Source organism: Notechis scutatus, chromosome 4 (assembly GCF_049901735.1).
Source record: "Notechis scutatus isolate UNSWTSFEM ecotype Mainland chromosome 4, rNotScu1.2, whole genome shotgun sequence".
Taxonomy (NCBI): Eukaryota; Metazoa; Chordata; class Lepidosauria; order Squamata; family Elapidae; genus Notechis; species Notechis scutatus.
Window position 1 is genome coordinate 102,030,911 of NC_142012.1, and position 21,871 is coordinate 102,052,781.

At 39.6% G+C, this 21,871-nt stretch overlaps 1 protein-coding gene across 2 annotated transcripts in view; it reads right to left on the reverse strand.

Annotated features, from left to right (window-relative positions):
• The window catches only part of ADGRA1 (adhesion G protein-coupled receptor A1), a 414,565-nt gene extending 404,653 nt beyond the window's left edge, over window positions 1-9,912 (reverse strand). Inside the window, exon 1 of one of the 2 annotated variants that reach the window (XM_026670712.2) lies at window positions 9,383-9,912. In XM_026670712.2, the coding sequence (XP_026526497.2) occupies window positions 9,383-9,606 (224 nt within the window). In that variant the 5' untranslated portion in view covers window positions 9,607-9,912. The remainder of the gene's footprint in view (window positions 1-9,382) is intronic. The other variant, XM_087964252.1, reaches the window with a different exon arrangement.
• Window positions 9,913-21,871: the final 11,959 nt, after the last annotated feature.

The following is a 21,871-nucleotide window of genomic DNA, read 5'->3' on the forward strand; positions in this document are numbered from 1 at the left end:
AAACTAAGTTAGGTAAACAATGTTATCCTTACTAAGAGCAGAACTGCAGTTTAACCATTATGTTAAGACATATCCTGATTAAATAAGGAAAGAAACAAGATGTCTCAAGATAAGAAGCTTCAGCACATCAGCCCATTTAAAAACAAGAACTGGGGGCGGGGTGCTTGGGGGGCTTGTGAGGGGGAAATCAGACATTTAAAGGAAATTACTAATGCAGAAAGTATCCACATGTAGTACAAATGAACAGAATTATTGAAGTAATAAATTTGAGAGCACTGAATGTGCCAAAATGCCAAAATACTGAGCCAAATACTGGCCAAAATACTGAGAATACAAACTATGATCAACAAATATGTGTTCATAAAAGAAAGTGAAGGATTGACCTAATTGACCTAATTTACAGGATGCTGAAGACTATAATTCTGTAAAGAATGTAAAGTAAGTGTGTGTGTGTGTGTGTGTGTGTGTGTGTGTGCGTATGGTATTCAGCTTTGTTCGGGTATTTTCCCACATCATTATAGTTGTGCTTTTAAAGCCAGAAGCCTGATGATGGCAGATGAGATTCTGCCGAAACGTTGCTACAACTTTAAAAGCACAACTATAATGACGTGGGAAAATACCCGAACAAAGCTGAATACCATACATGTAAGTACCCACGAAAACTTAAGAAAACAAATATATATATATATGTATGTATGTATGTGTATATGTATATGTATGTATTTGTTTTCTTAAGTTTTCGCGGGTACTTACATGTATGGTGTTCAGCTTTGTTCGGGTATTTTCCCACGTCATTGTAGTGGTGCTTTTAAAGTTGTAGCAACGTTTCAGCAGAATCTCATCTGCCATCATACAGAAGCCTGATGATGGCAGATGAGATTCTGCCGAAACATTGCTACAACTTTAAAAGCACAACTACAATGACGTGGGAAAATACCCGAACAAAGCTGAATGCCATATATGTATGTATGTATATATGTATATGTATATATACTGAATAATAGCAACTGAGGAAGAAAGGATGATGAAAACAGAATTTATAACCACTCTTCTTATCATTGCAGCATGATTCACTAGTCATCCAGGATCATCATTCCTCCACCAAGGATTACTTTAAAACTTCCCAAGGATGCCTATAGCCCTGATATTTTGATACCCTTCCACCCAAGTACCAAGCAATGCTTAGCTTTAAAGGCCAAATAAATTTAACCAGGTGCTGCCACCTGCTGAAACACCACAAAAGAAGCCTTTATACAAAGGTTCCAGCACTTCAATAAATGTGAAGGATTTTTAACCATTAAACAGAATTTAAAAGATCCTCCCATACTTCATAAATTTTAAATGATTATTATTTACTTTCTTTAGAAGTCATTCACCCAGTTAGAAGTGCGAAGTTCATAAATGTTGATAAAAGGTCCTTTAAAAATATTTGATTAGAATTTTAGAATACAACAGAAGCAAACAGTGAAAAGAATAAAAAATAGGAAATAATTAAAAAAGTAAAAAGAAAGAATTTTGATTTCTTCCCTTCTCTCCCCTCGCTCCTTAACCCTTTTTAACCCCCAAACACATAAATCATCAGTTTAGTCTTTTCTTCTTTCAATAAAAAGTCTATATAAGGCTTCTAATCTTTTTAAAAGGTCTTTATCATTTTTCCCTGACCAAAGTCTTCAATTTAGCCATTTCCACAAGCTCCATCAATGTTATAATCTAATCTACTTTTGTGGATATTTCATTATTCTTCCATCTTTGTGCATACAATAATAAAAATATCTATCAATGTCCTTGATCACTGATCATTTTATTTTAGTCTAAATGAAATTGAATTAGTGATCAAGGTTATTCATTCTTTATTTTATGATCTATGCATAGATAACCCTAATGATATAATATCAGAACAAAACAATATCCAGCACATCTTCATATTATATTCAAATTTATAGGGAATTTTGTAGTTATTTATTTATTATTCATTCGATTTTTTTTCTGCCTTTATTGCTTTTATAAATAACTCAAGGCAGCAAACATACATAATACTCCTTCCTCCTCCTATTTTTGTAATCATGTACTTTGTTATATCCATATTCGCTCGTACTTGATGAACAGAACTAAGCCTGTTAACTAGACCAGGGGTCCCCAACCACCGGTCCGCGGACCGGTACCGGTCCGCGGAACAAGTCCTACTGGGCCACTGGCTTGCTGGGCGCCGCCATCTTTTTTTGATGAAAAAGTGCTTCCGGTGAGCTTTTCCGGGTAGAAAGCTCACCGGAAGCACTTTTTCATCAAAAAGATGGCGGCGCAGCTCGGAGCTTTTCCGGTAGAAAGCCATTTCTACCCGAAAAGCTCACCGAAGCGCTAACTCGCCATCTTTTTGATGAAAAGTGCTTCCGGTGAGGTCACCGGAAGCACTTTTTCATCAAAAAAAGATGGCGGCGCCCAGCTGATGCCGGTACCGGGCCGCGGCGTAAAAAAGGTTGGGGATCACTGAACTAGAGACAGACTCTTAAAGTCCAAAAGGACAAATAACATTTATTAGGAAATAACGTGCTCTAATAGAAACCCTGTGTCTCTGACCTGTTCCATCTGCATGCCAAGGAAAAGGAAATTCTCTGTGCTTCACTAGCAAGTAGGTGAAGGAGACAGTTTAATACCAGAAGGTTGTTCATCCAGGTGTAAACCAAAGCAGTTTAGCGTTAGACATTTAAATGACCTCAAGACAGATGATCAGTCAAAAGAACCTTGGTTAAAGCATAGAGTGGACTGAATCTCTACTTCAGAAGAAGATAAAGAAACACGGATGGATTTCAAGAACCAAAAAAAGCAGGAAGACTAATTCATCTAACAAAAGTAAAATGAAGGTTGTCTAGGAGATCCCCAAGATTATTATACAGGTAGCAACCACAACTGAGCCGAAGATTCTGTTGCTAAGTAAGACATTTTTTAAGTGAATTTGGACTCATTTTATGACCTTTCTTGCCACTGTTGTTAAATGGATCGCTGCAGTTCTTAAGTTAATAACACGGTTGTTAAGTGAACCTGGCTTCCCCATTGACTTTGCTTGTCAGAAGGTCACAAAAGGTGACCACTTGAAGCTTGGGACATTGCAACCATCATAAATATGAGACAGTTGCTAAGTGTCTGAATTTTGATCGCATGTCTATGGGGATGCAGCAACGGTTATAAGTGCGAAAGAGAGCCATAACTCACTTTTTTCAGTGCCATGGTAACTTTGAACAGTCACTAAACAAACTGTACATCAAAGATTATCTGTACTTCAGAGAATTCCAAGGATCACTTCCAACGGGTACATGTAATAGCAACAATCAGAAATATAGGTTAGCATTTCCAGAGAAGGAAACAGTAGATTATATGAGAAAAACAAATTTAGAGGGAAAAATTGCTTATTCCTAATGGATGTTCAAACTCACTTTCTAAATCAGTAGTTATTCTAGTGCTGAGTCATTTTCATATGTAAAAGAGGAATGAGTGATGCTATTTTGAACTAAACATCCCATTGAGTCCTTTGTTTGTTTTTGCTTCTGCGTTTAAAAAGACAAACACCAACAGAAAAACTAAACAAAAATGACATTTAAGAAAAAGGTATTGCTAAAGCATGGCTAATGCTGATATTTCATTGCCGCAAGAAAAAAAATAAATTTATTCTGTATAACCTTCTATAGATAGGCTTCCTTGTGTTTTTAATTATATGTACTATAAGGTGTGATTTGGAAATAACTAAAAGCTGTTTCTTAAAATTTGTCAACAAAAAGCTTCATCAGAGAAAAAGATCTGTAACTGGCTTTGTTAAACTTTCTTCAAAATCAAGTGTGTGTGTATGTATACAGTGTGTGGTATGTGTGTGTGCATGTGTGCGTGTATGTATATGTATATGTATCAGTGATGGGATTCAAAAAATTTTACTACCGGTTTTGTGGGTGTGGCAGGGGAAGGATAATGTAAAATCTCCCATCAGAGGCGGTATTTGCTGGTTCTCTGAACTACTCAAAATTTCCATTACCGGTTTTCCAGAACTGGTCAGAACCTACTGAATACCACCTCTGATATGTATGTATACCTTTGACATATTCCTCATAAAAAGCCCTGAACTAGCTCAAACTACGACACAGCAAAATATCAAATTGCAGCATTACAGTGAAAAATGAAGAAAGCATAACTAAAGATAACATACTATTTATGAATATATACAGTACATTTAGAAGAATAGTTTTGAGCTATGTATGAGTGTGGTCATAAAATTGAACATGCAGTTGTGTAAGGTGAAAAGAACACTAAAAAATTATACTAGTTTGGGAAGTAAATTAACAAACAATCTTGCATGACTAAATTTATCAACTCAATGATAATAAACTCCAAGGCTAAATGCTTTACAGATGTGGAGCTAATATACAGCAGAAGAAAAAATAAATTATTGCAAAAAGGGAAATAAATTTAGAGTAAAAAAAGTTAAAGCCCAAATGGCACCAAATTAGTAGTAGATTTATAGTAGTGATAAATATTTACAAGTTGAAGAATGTGGAATTCTTTTGAATTTTTTTATTCAGAGCCACTTACATACATTATCATAAAATTAAATGGATATGCATTTTCATCACATTGCAACTTTCACCTCAACAAATCAATGAATGTGTGATAGTATGGTATAGAATAGAAATACTATATAATTAAAGTAGTTTTAAAAGACTCTGATTTTATGCTTAGGCAAGAAACTTATTACTAATTCAGATTTCATTTTAAAAACTGTACAATAGCTCTAAATACAAACCTTGAACCATTACAGAAAGAAGTATAGGAATCAACTGTCATGAAGTAATATAGCATGATTCTACAAATCAGTAAAATATTATTAAAATAAGAGCACTGTCTTCAAACCCGAGCAAATTAGCAAACCAGAGTAAAATTACAAATTCAATCAATGAGATTTGTCATAGTTAATCTCTAATAAACTATATTAATCAAGAGTACTATTGCTGTACTGATGGAGTTAGTATATATAACATTGTTTTGTTTTTCTGAATGCCTATCAAAATAAATATACAATAAATGTGCAAAATATTTAGCAATTAGATATTGGCAAAGCTTAGACCTGTAAGATTTGATCTGGAATTCATCATTTTTTCTAATGATGGTTGTCCTAGTCAGTAAACTCAGAATATATCAGGTATTTATTTTACCAGTGATAAAAATAACTAATGTTGTATTTTGATATTTTGTAATACTTCAATCATCTTGATACATTTGGTGACAAGTAAGATGAAGTCGACCTCTAATCATTTAGTGCCATACTATTAATCTAACATTGAAGTGGGAAGTACTACATTCACTACAGTACTGTTTTTTTTAATATAAATCAAAATGTTAAAAAAAACCAAAGAACTAAAGTAGAGTTCTCATTCCTAGGAACATGAATTATTAGTCAGACTGGCATGCATGGAGAATATTTTAAACAAAGTTCCCTTTTACACATCAAGAAGGCAGAGCAGCTGCTTAATCGTCTCAGTTGGATTCAACTGCCATTTCACTTCATTAATTTATGTGAACCTCACTTAGACCATCCCAAAATGTACAATTGCAAAAATCTGTTCATACAAATCAAGGTTGAGAAATTCCCTCTTGACACCCAAACACTAGAAAATGGCCATATCTACAAATCCTCTAACAGCAATTTTCCTTAATTCTGTTGTGTGTATCAACTACCATTTCAACAAAAGTTGAAACAAGAGTTATTTTCCCTCCAGTATTCCAACTGGGTCAATTCATTATAGGTTGTGGAAGGTATAGATGAATGTACCATCCAATACAATCTTAAATAGATGCCTATATTTTAATTAATAGTAATGTTATTTTTCAAGGGCAATGATAACCATCCAGAACAAAGTGGGCCTACTTTTTCCCCATTTCCCAATCATTTATCATACAAGGATATATACAGTATCTTTCTGCAACATATAACATATAATCAGTCTGTAATATCTTGAAAATGGCTCACGTATATATATATATATATATATATATATATATATATATATATATATATATATATATATATATATATATATATAATCAATACATATATCAGATACATTTATCTCATCATAAAATTGCTGTTTGAAAATTCTAATTTCTGTTTAAATATCCATGAAAGAATATTTATTATCACAACTGTCTTAATGACTTATCATTGGATAATTTTTTTTCAATTATATAAAAAGTTGAAATCATTTGAAACATTACGTTCCATTTACTAAAGTCTCTTCTCTGAGGGAAAATAAAGCGGAAGTAAACAGCCAGTATCTTCGTAAAATATTTGCTCCCAGGAATTCCATAAACTTTTTATCACCAATTTCTGCAGCTGGCAAAATGTCACACCATGTAATCTGATTAACCAAAACCTCATTCTTTGCAGCAAGTACTTGACACCAATCAATCTGTCAGCTGAATTATTCATCCATTGAAAAAAGCATTTCCTTTTAATTTTGTTCATTTAATATTTTGCTTGAGCAACTGTTTAAAATATTCTAGGAGTAGATTCCTTTAACTTGATTACTTGCAAAATAAATGGTGAAAATAGGAAACCAGTTTAAAAGTTTAATGTTGAAGGGTACTGTTAAACTGAAATTCTGTGCTTACCTGGAAATAAGCACTCAATGGGATTTCCTTCCAAACAGAAATAACTGTTCTGTACAGATTTGGTCTTTTTCATATGCCAAAAACCTTTTGAAAATAGTGTTTATGCAATTATAGTACCATGAATAGGATTATAAGTTAGCAAATGTATATTATTATTGGCTTCATTTATTCTACCAGTTCAATTAATATAAAACAGTTATGAGACACAGTTTAAATTTGTTAGAATATTCTGCATTAAATGGCTGTGTATAAAAGGGTATACATTTAATAATATGCTTAAATCTACATTCCAAACCATTAAAGACAAGTGAAATGAATGTATTTTACTTTCAAGAAAACATTGTTTACAATTATGAGGCAAGCAATCTGCCAAAATGAATCCATCATATTTGAATAAGGAATATAATTTTTCCTATTGGCATCTAACCATGGTAATCGTTATTGTTTCTGCCATATCCTATATTATTGCCTTCATCTCATAAGCAGTCCAAGACAAGTATATTAAACTGATATTCCCCCCCCCCTCCCTTATTAAAACACTATCCAAGGGTAATGTCATGGTATACTATAAATCTGTTAGGTTTTGTCCCTAATTATCTTGGGCGGAAGTGACTTAACAAAGGCAGGAAAATGGATTGGGATCAGCAATGGAGACATCAGATTTCAGATCTGTCTAGTATGAATTCACAATATCCCCAAATTTCACAGAATAACTCAGGGATGGAGAGCACAAGAACACACGAACTTGTGGAGCTAGCCTTTAATAACCCCTAGGAGAGGAACAGACCATATAGTCCAATGAATATTTCTTGAATATATGACTTCCTCCCAAGTAATGTCTATGATCCAACACAAACGCCAATTCTTCCAAATATATTTCATGTTCACATGTACATTTTAGCACTGTATCCTTAAATTAATTACGCCAGTAATTACATAGGTTTTATGATGTTGGCTGGAGTATTTCAGAAGAGTTCCATTCAAAATGAAGTTGGCACATTTATACCTTAATGAGAAAGAGATTCCCAGAAGAATAGTAAGAATAGAGCAAGCCAGAGTTTAAGTAACAGAACACAGAACACATCTGTATTTTCCAAGCACAAGCTCCACAGATGTTGTAAATTACTCTCTTTTTTTAGTTGTCTCTCTGAAAAGTGTCAAGTTTAAGAATAAAGTTCAGTAAAGACTGGAAATTTTCACAGCAAGAGTTGTCAACAATTACACTCAACAGCACTGGACTTGTTGGATGAATGAATCATTTAGAGAGAAAAAATGATACAATCAATTACATTCAACACTGTTTTAAATAAACTATGCATCAGGCTGTAAGAATAAAGTTTATACAATATAAACCAGACTGCTCTGCACTTTAAATTTAAACACTCACGCTTATTTATTATTGTTAATCAGATCAGTCTGCTAATCTATAGTCCATGTATAATGGCATTTGCATATTATTCCTATTGGTTTCAATTATGACATCTAAGTAAATTTGCATGCAAACAGACCTATCAATTTTACTTTATGTAACAGGAACTGACTCAAAATACATTTTCAACATTGCATTAGATTGGAGGCAGGGAATGGAGATTTTTGTAATTCTGTACAGTTAAAATTGACATCTAGTGTATGAGTATATCTTATTTCTCAAATCCAACTAAAGCTTTACTATTCGGTGTATTTGTGGCCGTTATTTTTATGGTCTGAAATTATTCTGTTGGGTATAAAGATGTTTCAATTGATATAAGGCATAGCATGGGAATATTATTTGCAAACCACTGGTTTTCAAATAATACCAGTATACATTACTCCCCCTCAAAACAAATAAAATGCTAGCAAAAGTTTCCAAAGAAAGAAAATTCAGGTTTCTATTGTACAAGCTTTTAAGGGGAAGAAATAGCTGCATTCAAGAATCAGACCCTTATCCTTCCAAGATGATTTCTATTTATCAAAGATAATATCAGAATATAATCTATTCGCGCCTTCTTTCACATCAAAAAATCCCCAAAGTATTGTTTCCTGTCACACTCCTTTTTGCAGGAGGAAAAAGGTGTGGGCTTTCCAAGAATACACAAAATATCTGTTAGGCATCCCCAACCGTAGGTGAGTTTGTCTTTCCTCAACTGAAAAGTTAACATTTTGAGGAATCAAACTTTTAAACTGGGTTCCTTCAACTAGCCTTTACACTTTTTGGAGAAAAAGAACCCTACAACTCTTTCAGCCCTTCCTTCTGTCCAAACCCATTCCGTTTCCAGGAAGAGCTAATTTCCTTTAACAATGTACATTGCTCGATTTGAGAAACGGAATCACCAATATATTACGCTCCTTTCCTCGGTTCAGGGGGCTGCAGCCAGGTCCTTGACAGAGGGATTTCCTGCCCATAATCCCCCACCCCACCCCCCGCCTCTCAATAAGACCCGCAAAAGGCGGTGTAAAGGCATCCGCAGCCTTGCAAGCCCTCCGTCTTGGAACTGGGTTTCTCTGAAACCAATACAACTTCATCCACAGATTCCAGAAAATTCAGATCCCACTCGCAGCTCTTTCTAGAGCCAGAATCTACCTGGGCTGCATCGGAGACCCCGAAAAACCGGGAGAAGAGGCTTCTGACCATGCACAAAGCGCCGCCCCCGCCCTGTAATATTTTCTAGGGACCCGATCGTCGTCTCCAGACAAAATTAAGCGCTTCACACAAACACACAAACACACACACACACTTTTTTTTTTTTTAACTCACAAGGAGACGGTGCGGTTGGGCAGCAAGGAGGGGTGCAAAGTTTCCGCCAAGTCGCCTCCGCTGCAGACAACTTTGATGCGGAGCGTTTGCCGGCCGGGTCCCTTGGAGCGCTCGGCGGTGCAGAGACAGCTGTCAACCACCAGGTCCGGGCAATTCCTGTTGGCTTTGGAAAGCCCCACCGCAGCGGCCGCCACCAAGCAGAGGGAGTAGCACAGCCCGTGCATGGCGAGGGGGCGGCGGCGGCGGCTGTGCCGGCGCCTCGGTTCTCTTGCGTTTTGGGCGGCTCGAAGTAAGAGGAGGCGGCGGCGGCAGCGGCGGCGCTCATGGCATAGTCGGCGCGCACACGGCAGCCCTCTGGCAGCGAAAGGGGGTCGCCGTCCAGCCTTCACGCCTCTTCCTCCTCCTCCTCCTCCTCCTCCGCAGTGGGCCAGAGACGGGAGGCGCTCCCTCTACTCTCGGCACCGCCGCTTCCCGCCGCCCAATCTCTCTGGGCGGACCACACGGAGAGAGAGAGCGAGAGCGAGAGCTGCATCGGATGAAATGCCTCCCACCTTTCGGCCGTTGGAGGAATTAGATTTCTCAATATTTTTTTTCCCCACCTCAAGGGGTGTTTCTCGGGGGCGGGCGCGTCCTGAATCAGAAACAGAGCTGGAAGGGACCTTGGAGGTCTTCTCGTCCAGCCCCCCCTGCCCCCTCCCCCGCTCGAGCAGGAGACCCTACCCCATTTTTCAAACAAGGGGCTGTGCAAATCTCCTCCCCAAAAAAGGCGCCCCATCACCTCCTCCCTTCCCTTCAGGAGTCAGCAGCCGTGTCTGGAGGGGTTCAACCGCGCGCCTTCCCCAGTTTTTTGTGGGGGGCACCACTCTCTCTCTCTCTCTCTCTCACACAGAGAGAGAGAGAGAGAGCTTTCCTGCTGAGGGATGAGCCCCCTTCAGTGTTTCTGTGGAAGAGAAGTCAGAAAGCGAGTGCTCAGAAATCACCCCTCATTCCTTTCACACATGGGTGTGACAATAAACCAGGGTTGGCTGCCAGGTGGGCCCAAGTCTGGATGAAATAGGCTTCCTCTCCACTGTGGTTCTGACTCCCTCAGATCCAGCTATGCTATGGGTACATAGAGGGGAGCCTTCTGCGCAGGTCAGGCTCCTCATAAGACCCTCACTTTTAATTGCCTGAGGGAGATTGTATAGATTGGACTAATTTCCTGCGATAATAAACTCCCTTTTAGTTTCTTCATTCGACCAATGTCCTTAAATGGACATGGTGCTTTTTCAGGAGGCAACTGGACTTTCTTCATTTTTTTTCTTTTGAAGATGTTTCGCTTCTCCTCCAAGAAGCTTCTTTATATTAAATTTATATTGGGAAGGAAGAAATCCTTTCGTTCCCCATTATCCTGTCAGAGCTGAAGAAGCTTCTTGGATGAGAAGCGAAACGTCTTCAAAAGAAAAAAAACAAGGAAGTCCAGTTGCCTCTAAAAAAGCACCTTTAGGACAACCTGGATGACTGAGAATCTCTACAGACTTTATACATGAAATAGGAAACTTATCAGTGACACACAAGGACAGTTCACCTTTGGATATTTGTGAGTGGGATGCAATGTGGAAGAAAAGTACAGGTAGTCCTCGACTTCCGACTGCAATTGAGCCCAACATTTCTTGTTGCTAAGTGAAACATGTTCAGTGAGTTTTGCCCCACTTTACGACATTTCTTGCCACAGTTGCTAAGTGAATCCCTTCAGTTGTTGAGATATTAACACAGTTGTTAAATGAATTTGGCTTTGCTTCTCGGAAAGTCACAAAAGTTGATCACATGACTCCAGAATACTGCAACTGTCATAAATACATGCCAGTTGCCAAGCATCTGAATTCTGATTAGGTGACCATGGGGATGCTGCTACAGTTGTAACTATGAAAGGCGGTCATGTCATGCCCCTGATAGAGACTGACTCTGAAAGAGAAGAGGAACAGCCAACAGGGAGTGGAAGGGTGGCTCCAGAGGTGGTGGAGGAGGCTGGGGAAGGGCAGAGGCCGGCTGAGCAGTCAGAGGAGGACCCAGGCCCATCCCCTATCCATCCTAGGGCACGCAGGGAGGAGATGATCAGGGAAAAATGTGGTCTACTCGGGAGGAGAGTTGCAGGTGTGAGATCTGCATAAGAGCATGGACCTGCGTGCTAGCAAACGCTGGAGACAAATTAGTGTTTTATTCCTGGATGAGGTTTATCTTGGTTGGCGTTCTTCCAACGGACCATACCTGGTTATCTTCTTGAAGTTTGTAATTAATTATCCTGGTCTGTCGTGGAACTTTCTTCAGTGCGGTTTGTTTTTGCTATTTTATTGCTTCATTATCTGCTCTTTGAATTTGGACTGTATTTCTTTCGTTTAGAATGTTATTTTGGAAAGAGTTTAATCTCCAACTGTGAACAATTGAACAGTGAAGCCAAGTTGAAGGCATTAATGGACTTTAATTTACATTTTGGTTTTTGTTACATTTGTGGGACACTCCAGGTCATCACAGATCATAAGTCACTTTTCAGTACCGTTCTAAATTCAAACAGTAACTAAGTGAACTGTTGTAAGTCGAGGACTACTTGTACTGACAGCATGCATAAGCGTACCAATCGTGCTTACCGTCCCTGTCCTATTGTTTCTTTTTATTTTTCTTATAAGTCTCTACCTCATGTATTCAAAACTATGTTTATTCTTATACCTGTATCTTGTAAGCAATTGACAAATCAAATAAATACTAAAAATACTAATACTTTAGTGCCATATCCTTTCTAGTCCGGTCATAGGGAGATGAGATCTAAGCTGCAAAATTTCACAAAACTGCTAGCTATCAACAAAGAGATTCGGGAACTCTACTTGTTTGTTTTCCATCAAGAGAAGGTCTAGATTTTTACAGCCAAGATCTTGTATTTCTGTTTATTCAATTACAGCAGTCTTGTTAATTCTACATAGTTTCCTTTTTCCTCCCCCAAATCACATAATCACACTTCTTGTTTATTTCTCAGTTAGCTTAGAAAAAATGGTTTCTAAAACTGCCTACTCAAGAGACTTGATACAGCATACAAAGAGGAATAAAAACACATCCATACCAATAAAAAGCAGAACAAAAACAATAACTATATTAGGGGTGTACCAAAATTTTAAATCTTGTCACATTCCAACAGGTTCAGAATTGTGGTAGCCCATAATTTCGGTTTACTTAATCTTCGGTAGAAAGATAAAAGCACCCATGCCAAGTTTAGTGTCTGCTGGATCCATACCTTAGAATAATGTTCTATAAAAGTGTGGTCCCAGGACTGTTTGGTTCCCCCAAGAACTTCTCAGAGGTTCTCAATCAAAATTATTTGCTGCCTGTATTGAAAAATACAGCATTACAATATTATATTAAAATTGCATCTTACAATAGTGAGAAGGAGTGGTGGCAGTGAATATGTCAGTTTTAATTATTAATATTGATAAATATAACATACAAACTAAATGTCCTTTGGGGGTCCTCATAATTTTTAAAAGTGGAAAAGGATCCTGAGTGGGGGGAAAAGTTTATGAAATGTTTAGAAAGTTTAGAAAGATAGAAAGAAGAACAATATTGCTGGCACTTATATGTGAGAACAAGTCAAAACCTCATATAATAAGGATAGCTCTGGTGATCAGCATCATATTAACTACACATAACTATCCCACCATAAATCATAGCAAATAATAAAAACAAAGAAATTCTTTGCTAATGTAGTGCTTCTAAATGACTTTGTCAAAAAAAAAAACGTTTAAAAGAAGATAATGTTCTAGTCAGACTACAAGATACCACTCATCCATTACAAATTCATAAAACAAAGTAGAAGTTGACGATGATGACGACAAAAAGTTTTTTTAAAAAGAGACATATTCATGCCCTGTCAGAAGTATTATAATTTGTGCCTGCTTTGCTTTAAAATATTTTTCCCAAATTCCCTTTATGTGTATACATATATAGCAAATTTGGAGGACAACATGGAGGCCAACAAATTGGAAAATATCAACCTACATTTCAATACTAACAGAGGAACTTAACAGAGGGTGCAAATTATTGTACGTATAATAGCCTTAACTTCACATGCTAGCAAAATATGGAGCATGCAACATTAGAGCTCTAATGGAAAAAAAGATGCCAAATGTTCAAGTTGGTTTTAGAAAAAGCCAAGGAACATGAGGCATTACTGTTGATGCATGGTGGATAATTGAGAATGCCAAAGAATACCCCCAAAAAAAGTCACTATGTGCTTTGTTGATCACAAAAATGCCTTTGATTGCATTGAAGCTGAAAGTGGTCAGAAATTGGGAAACCCAAAGCATCTCAGTATTCTCATGAGAAATATGTACAGATCAGGAAGTAACAGTACATACGGGACAGTGGTGGGATTCAATTTTTTTTACTACAGGTTCGGTGGGCGTGGCCTGGTGGGCGTGGCAGGGGAAGGATACTGTAAAATCTCCAGTCAGAGGTGGTATTTACCAGTTCTCCGAAATACTCAAAATTTCCACTACCGGTTCTCCAGAACTGGTCAGAACCTGCTGAATATCACCTCTGATACGGGAGCATATTGAAGCAGACTGATCTCAGATTGGCAAAAGTATGTTAGAAGGCTGTATACTCTAAATAAATAAATCTAAATAAATAAATACCTTATTTATTCAACCTATATGGTGGACATAAATTAAAGAAAGTTGGAAGAAGAAGATAAAATTGGAGGAAGACACATCAATAACCTGTATTGTGCTGATGACACAACCCTTATGGCAGAAAAAGCAAAGGATCTGCAAGTTCTGGTAATAAATATATATATTAGCATTTGATAAAGCAGCCATGAAGGCTTTTGAAAAAATATTCAACCACTGTGGTTTTTCTTTTCCTACAAAGATCAGAATCGTGTAACCCATGGTATCTATTCCCTCTGAATATCTGTAAAAACAAAAGTTGGTTTTTGAAGAAGCCAGATATGAAGAGTATTAGCACTTTGGAATCTTAGGACTAGTGAAGACTCCTGAAAATTGATTGAACAGCCAAAAAAATGTATTGAACAGCAAAAAAAGCAAAACAAAACAATCCAGAGTTCTCACTTGAGGCACATATTATACATCCAGGCTCACATTATCCTACTTCAGACATTATTATGTGAAGACTCCACTCTCTACAAAAATGTTGGGAAGGTGGAAAGAAAGAGAAGAAAACAGCAGCAAGGTGGATGGATTCAGTTTATAGTGGCAATATTGAAAGACTGAAAGCCCAGGTTAGGAACAGAGAATACAGGTTTTTAAATAATGTGATAATTAATAGCTACATATAACTCAACAGTACAGGGAAATCATAATCACTGAAAAAGCTATTTGAAGGTTTAAAGAAAGGAATATAGAATGAAAAAAGGCATCAGAAGAAAGGTGTGATGTGTCTCAGGTAACTGGGGCAAAGCAGTATGACATCAGAAATGTTTGATTAGATCCCTTTGCATTTGGGAAGGAAGAATTTTGATGGCACCTGTGATGCCAAGGAGTGGATTACATTAGCTAATAATTGCTGGAAATTGAGTTAAACAAAGAAATGGAACAAAGGGGAAGAACTGAAAATGGTCCAGATACAAAAATAAAATAAAATATCTCGAGAAATTGTATCCTATAACAACAGATGCAATCCAAATTATGGAGTTATTTTTAAATAAAGAAAAAGCAATGGGAATATCCAGTTGCATCATGCTTGTTTGCTTCCTCATCTTCCATATTCTGAAAATAAGCTGTCTAGATAACTTTTGTACTGAAATGATATTTCTTGACCAAGTTTGCAAACCTAGGAAGTTAAGCCCCTTGGTTACAAAGTGATTTGCTTTAGACTCTTCATCAGGCAGAGGTTTGAGTTGAAGAAGGAGGTTAGTCTGCTTGCTGGGAAATTTGGTTTGGCTCAATCTAGACACATAACTAAACTGTATACTCTGATGTATGTTACCATGGACGTTATTTGATATTTTTTGTAGGGGGCTTTTTGCAGAGCTAACATCATACTAATATGCATTATACATTACATTTTCTTAAAGCAAGCAGCAAACAAAAGAAGGAAAAAGATAAAGCTCAAGGGGAACCAAAAGGAGCTTGTCTGTCACATAGATAAATGGTGTAAATAGATGGTGCACACTTTACAAATAACCCCTTCTAAAGTGCAATATGAAATGCATTTGAGCTCACACACATTTATGCTAGTTTTGTTTCTCTTGGAGCTAACCCTAGTCCCTTCCCAGCAAATGAAGCAGGGTGTGTTTTCTGTTATTTTAAAAGCAAGCTTTAGAACTTATAGAAACAATAAACATGACACTTACTGGTTTTATTTTTTAACCATTCTAAAGAAATAGTAGTTAAGTGGAAGCAGAGGTGGTATTCAGCAGGTTCTGACCAGTTCTGGAGAACTGGTAGCGGAAATTTTGAGTAGTTCAGAGAACCAGCAAATACCACCTCTGACTGGAGATTTTACAGCATCCTTCCCCTGCCACGCCCACTAAGTCACACCCTCAGAACTGGTAGTAAAATAAATTGAATTCCACCACTGAGTGGAAATACATATGTAACTCTTTTTAAAAAAATATGTTACACACACACACACACACACACAGAGAGAGAGAGAGAGAGAGAGAGAGAGAGAGAGAGTCAATTCGCAGACAACCACAAGTGGTTCTGTGTAATAACCAAAGATAGCCACAATTAAGTAATTGTTTAGGGGGGGGGGGGGGGGGGGGGGGGGGGGGGGGGGGGGGGGGGGGGGGGGGGGGGGGGGGGGGGGGGGGGGGGGGGGGGGGGGGGGGGGGGGGGGGGGGGGGGGGGGGGGGGGGGGGGGGGGGGGGGGGGGGGGGGGGGGGGGGGGGGGGGGGGGGGGGGGGGGGGGGGGGGGGGGGGTGGGGGGGGGGGGGGGGGGGGGGGGGGGGGGGGGGGGGGGGGGGGGGGGGGGGGGGGGGGGGGGGGGGGGGGGGGGGGGGGGGGGGGGGGGGGGGGGGGGGGGGGGGGGGGGGGTGGGGGGGGGGGGGGGGGGGGGGGGGGGGGGGGGGGGGGGGGGGGGGGGGGGGGGGGGGGGGGGGGGGGGGGGGGGGGGGGGGGGGGGGGGGGGGGGGGGGGGGGGGGGGGGGGGGGGGGGGGGGGGGGGGGGGGGGGGGGGGGGGGGGGGGGGGGGGGGGGGGGGGGGGGGGGGGGGGGGGGGGGGGGGGGGGGGGGGGGGGGGGGGGGGGGGGGGGGGGGGGGGGGGGGGGGGGGGGGGGGGGGGGGGGGGGGGGGGGGGGGGGGGGGGGGGGGGGGGGGGGGGGGGGGGGGGGGGGGGGGGGGGGGGGGGGGGGGGGGGGGGGGGGGGGGGGGGGGGGGGGGGGGGTGGGGGTGGGGGGTTGGGGGGGGGTTGGGGGGGGGGGGTTGGTGGGGGTGTGGTTTTGGGGGGGGGGGGGGGGGGGGGGGGGGGGGGGGGGGGGGGGGGGGGGGGGGGGGGGGGGGGGGGGGGGGGGGGGGGGGGGGGGGGGGGGGGGGGGGGGGGGGGGGGGGGGGGGGGGGGGGGGGGGGGGGGGGGGGGGGGGGGTGGGTTTTTTTTTTTTTTGTGGGGGGGGTGTTTTGTGGGGGGGTTTTTTTTTTTTTTTTTTGGGGGGGGTTGGGGTTTGGGGGGGGGGGTGGGGGGGGGGGGGGGGTGGGGGGGGGGGGGGGGGGGGGGGGGGGTTTGGGGGGGGGGGTTGGGGGGGGGGGGGGGGTTTTGGGGGGTTTTGGGTTTTGGTTTTTTTTTTTTTTTTTTTATTTTATCTTGATACGGCCTTGGGGACCAGGGGTTTTTCTTTTTTTTTTTTTTTTCATGGATGGGGGGGGGGTTATTTTTTTATTTCGGGGGGGGGGTGGGTGTTTTATTCTTTATGATGTTTTGAATTTGTACCTGATAAACAAATCTTCATTAGTTTGTCAACTTGCCACGCTTTAGGCTTTCAGTTACCTTGGTATAGCCTTTCCAAACTTGGTATTATTGAAATTGTTGGTCCTCTCCTCTCCAGACATTGTTCGTACTGACTGAAATAAGGGAATTTGTAATCTAGAGGGACTGCAAAGCAACAGTTTAAGGTTGGCAGGAAGTAAGTCAAAAATATTTTATTGTGTGTAGCAGGTACTATTAAAACCAAACAGGCACTGATATATATGGATGGAAGGAAGGAATATACCCTCTATGGCCAAGGAAGATAATAAAAAAATTCCATTGATCCATTTGAAGTTTTAGTTGTTGGTTGTTGGTGTGTGTGTGTGTGTGTGTGTGTGTGTGTGTGTGTGTGTATTTAACTCTATATAACCGTATAATATATAAGTATGGGTTTTTGTTAAAGAAGGAGCCAGGGGAAGGACTATCCAGGCAGAAATCATAATTTTGCCACCATTCTATATCAATTAAAGAAATCAAATTGAAATCAGGAAGATTAATATGAATGTTATTTACTTATTTAGTTGGTATAGATTTTTACCTAGGTGCTTTTTTTACAATTGCCTATGTATATACTACATCTTCATTCACCTAGGTGTATATTACAGGGTATGTAATACAATAGTTTTTATGAGAGATCTATGAAATAACGTGTAATACTTTAGATTCTGTTGGTTGTGTTGGTTGTAATCTAGCATAGATATTATTATGTAAAATCAGACATTGGGCCAGTGTAAGCTCTTGATGGACATTCAGACACAATCAGATGTGGTATTCAGCAGGTTCTGAGCAGTTCTGGAGAACCGGAAGCAGAAATTTTGAGTAGTTCGGAGAACCGGCAATTACCACCTCTGACTGGCCCCACCCCATTTATTCTCTGCCTCCCGAGTCCCAGCTGATCAGCTGGGTCTTCTTTGGTTGCCTTGCACAGGAGAACGGAGCTCTAAAGCAAGTTAGTGGGGTGGGAATGGAGATTTTACAGTATCCTTGCCCTGCCACGCCCACCAAGCTACGCCCACAGAACCAGTAGTAAAACTTTTTGAATCCCACCACTGGACACAATGTAATGGATATTTTGTCGAGGAGCACCACAATCACACTGAGAAGTAGAGACAAGGCACCATTTAAACAAAGAGTCCTGGCAGACACCATGTTGGGTACGAATCCTGTTCAGAATTGATCCATGCTGGCCACGAAGGTCAAAACCTGGCACCTTTTGTGTAGGGTCATCTTTGTAATTGCCTGTATCTTAGCATTCAGCAGCCCATTTGGCTTTCCACTGTGTGCTGATGTCAAAGTTTTTAGACAGCTGTTGAGCGAGTGCCAGAGAGGGCTTCCTGGATTTAAGCTTGCCAATTGATAGATGAGGAAGATCAGCATGCAAAGGAAGAAGTAAGTTTCTCATAATTTTGTTGTACTCCTTCACTAAGGCTTCCTGCCTTCATAGAGCTGATGGTGCAGTAGATTACTAATGGTATAGTAGACTATTGTAATAAGTTCTATATATGTCTTCCTGCAATACTGCTGAGTACTATGATTTAGATGGGTTCTAAAACTAATGCACTAAGTTTAGTCTTCTAAAAACGCAAAGGTCCATGAATTCAAATCCTAACAGAGAGTTTGAATAACATCTGGCTACCCACATCTGAGGAATTCCAAATACGACAAAACTGGTACCATAGTGTCTCCTGGTGGTCAGTATCTCAAATATATTGTTTAAGTAGGATATTATTCTCAAGTCCACTTTTTTATATTCACTTTTTTAGGGAAGCATGAGGCAAACATCACATGGGGCAAAATCATGGAGCTTGGAAAACATATGCTTCTTTTTTGCACCATAAATTATGAGTCTTATCCGTGCCATATTTACGTCTGACTGTAAGATAAGTATCAATTAGAGAAAACCTCCATTATTGTGTTTCTGTGTCCCATGATCACCATCTTTGAAAAACAATTTTTAATTTGTTTGTGCTATCAACCCTTTATTCCTTGGGATAAGCAACATACAATTTGCTGAGATCAGCCACCTTGAATGAGATGTATTTGACTTCTGTTTTTAATAAAATAAGAGCTGGGGAAGGAGGCAAAGATATGTATTATGCTGTCTGTATTTCACTGTCTAGAATTTTGGGCTTGGAATTATCTTCTTTATAGAATTTTGCAAGGCCTGATGATAACTTAGATTGCCACAAAATTGCTGATTACACTTTCTGAAAATTGCAGTGGTCCCACTTTTAGTTTTTAAACTTAGCAAGGACATTTTTATCTTTCATTCCCCTTCCTTTTTCCCTTTTCAAATCTTTATTTTCATTGTATTTTATACTACAGTATAATGAATTTTAATAAAACATTAAAAAAGAAACATTTTATGAATTCACTTTTCACATTTCCATCACAAAAGAAGAGTCTGAAGTTTCTTGTTTATTATCAGTATAGTTTGTATATTTTAATAAATTATTTTGCTGTCAGTATAAATTGGTCAAATACGAACTTTAATAAGCAAGATTATTGTTTCCTCATACAAAGATTATAATTTTATCTGTAATACAGGTTTTATAATACTGTGTCTATCTGCACTATATAGCAAATAAATTGAAAATATATTGCTTGCAATTACTTACTTACAGTATATTGTAAATTTTATTTGGCCCAATTTTAACCATTCTCTTCACATTTTATAATAAATTTCATTTTTCTACTCCAAAATGAACATTTTTTCAGTCTTATGGCACTAACTGCAATGCAGCTGAATTATTCAATCGTGCCATATAAAAATCCAAGAGATTATCATCTGTGACTCTACCTACAGGTTTTTCGTATGTTAATATTGTTAGTGCCTGGGGAAAAAACCATATTTTTTTTGCAAAGAAAAAAATCCAGGAAGAGGGTGCCTAAACACTTACCATTATAGAGAGCTGTGTGAGATGGAGAGGGAGGGAGGAAAGGAAGGAAGGAAGGAAGGAAGGAAGGAAGGAAGGAAGGAAGGAAGGAAGGAAGGAAGGAAGGAAGGAAGGCATCACAGCTGGAATGCAAATATCAACTAGGTAGTGGCAAAGACTAAAAGTTTTTTAAACCTCTTTGCTGTCCAGATTGATACAGTTCAGATATAGTATGCAGTAAGAAGGCTGCACTCAGATAGGCTGAGACCCAAAGTGATCTGTCCTGACTTTAGCCCTATTTTATCTTTAGCAATAAACAGAGAGAAATTATGTTTGAAGTTCTGATAGAAATTTTCTTTCCATTATTCTATGAAGCCATATTTAGTTCTACTGGATCCAGTCTGATGCAGTGAAGGAACAAAATAGCTTAGACTGCTACTGCCAGTCAACTCTTAGAGGGAATTCAGGTTTTTGGTCATCATCTATAAAACCTTTAATGTCCCAAGCTTGGTAATCTAAGGCACCGACTTTCTCCAGTGATATATACTGTAGATAGTAATGAAAATGACCTGGGTGTAGATATGCAGGCCCCATTATCAAAATGATGAGGGGAAAAACATAGTCTACAAGAGGCAGAAAATAGGCAGAAACAGCACACACAGACCCACTACCTTATTCATTGTAGTATACGAACCATGAAGAAAGACAGCCCAATCAGACCAGTGGTGGTATTCAGCACATTCTGACTAGTTCTGGAGAACTGGTAGCAGAAATTTTGAGTAGTTCAGAGAACCGGCAAATACCACCTCCGACTGGAGATTTTACAGTGCCCTTCCCCTACCACGCCCACCAAGCCATGTCCACAGAACCGGTAGTAAAAAAATTTGAATCCCACCACTGAATCAGACCTGCAAGATTCTATTATTATAGCCACTCTCAGTTAAAGTAGTTTTAGCCTTCCAGTTGATTTCCTAATCTGATCTTCTGGATGGGACTAACAATCTGACCATCCACTTAAATTGAACAGAATGAGCATCCACTAAATCCATACTTGTCCTAATTAATATTTTAACAAAGAGGAAAAGGCAGTATTAACCATTTTCTGAAATTCTTGTGATTGCAACAATGAACTTATTTTAATCTTACTAGCAGTAGTTAGTGTGCTGAACCACTCCTCTCATCTTACTAAATAAGATGACATTTGAATTTCTCCCAAGGCAGTAGCAGTTCTCAAGAAAGTCTGGGGAAGTTTGTATGTAACTTGTACAATTTTCTTCCTAACATAAATTTATGTGACTATGTTTACTATGACAATTATTTTAGGAATCATTTCAAGAATGGGGAAAGAGCTGAATTCATATGGTAGATGTCTATCAAATTTATTTTGAACCATCACTACTATCTTCCTATAGTTCTTTGTCCTTTGGTTTAGCAATGGCCTAACTAACTTCTCTTACTTCTTTGAAGAATGGATTTGATTTTTAGTCTTAATCATTGTATCTTATGATTCTTGAAACTACTGTTCTATTGTAGAAATATTGGAATGTATCTTTTTTTGTTTTTATTGAATTTTATTATAATATAAAATACAAATAGAAACAAAAGTAATAATAGGGGGGAAAGGATTGGAAAATAAAAAAAAAGTGCAAGGTACAAGAGGAAG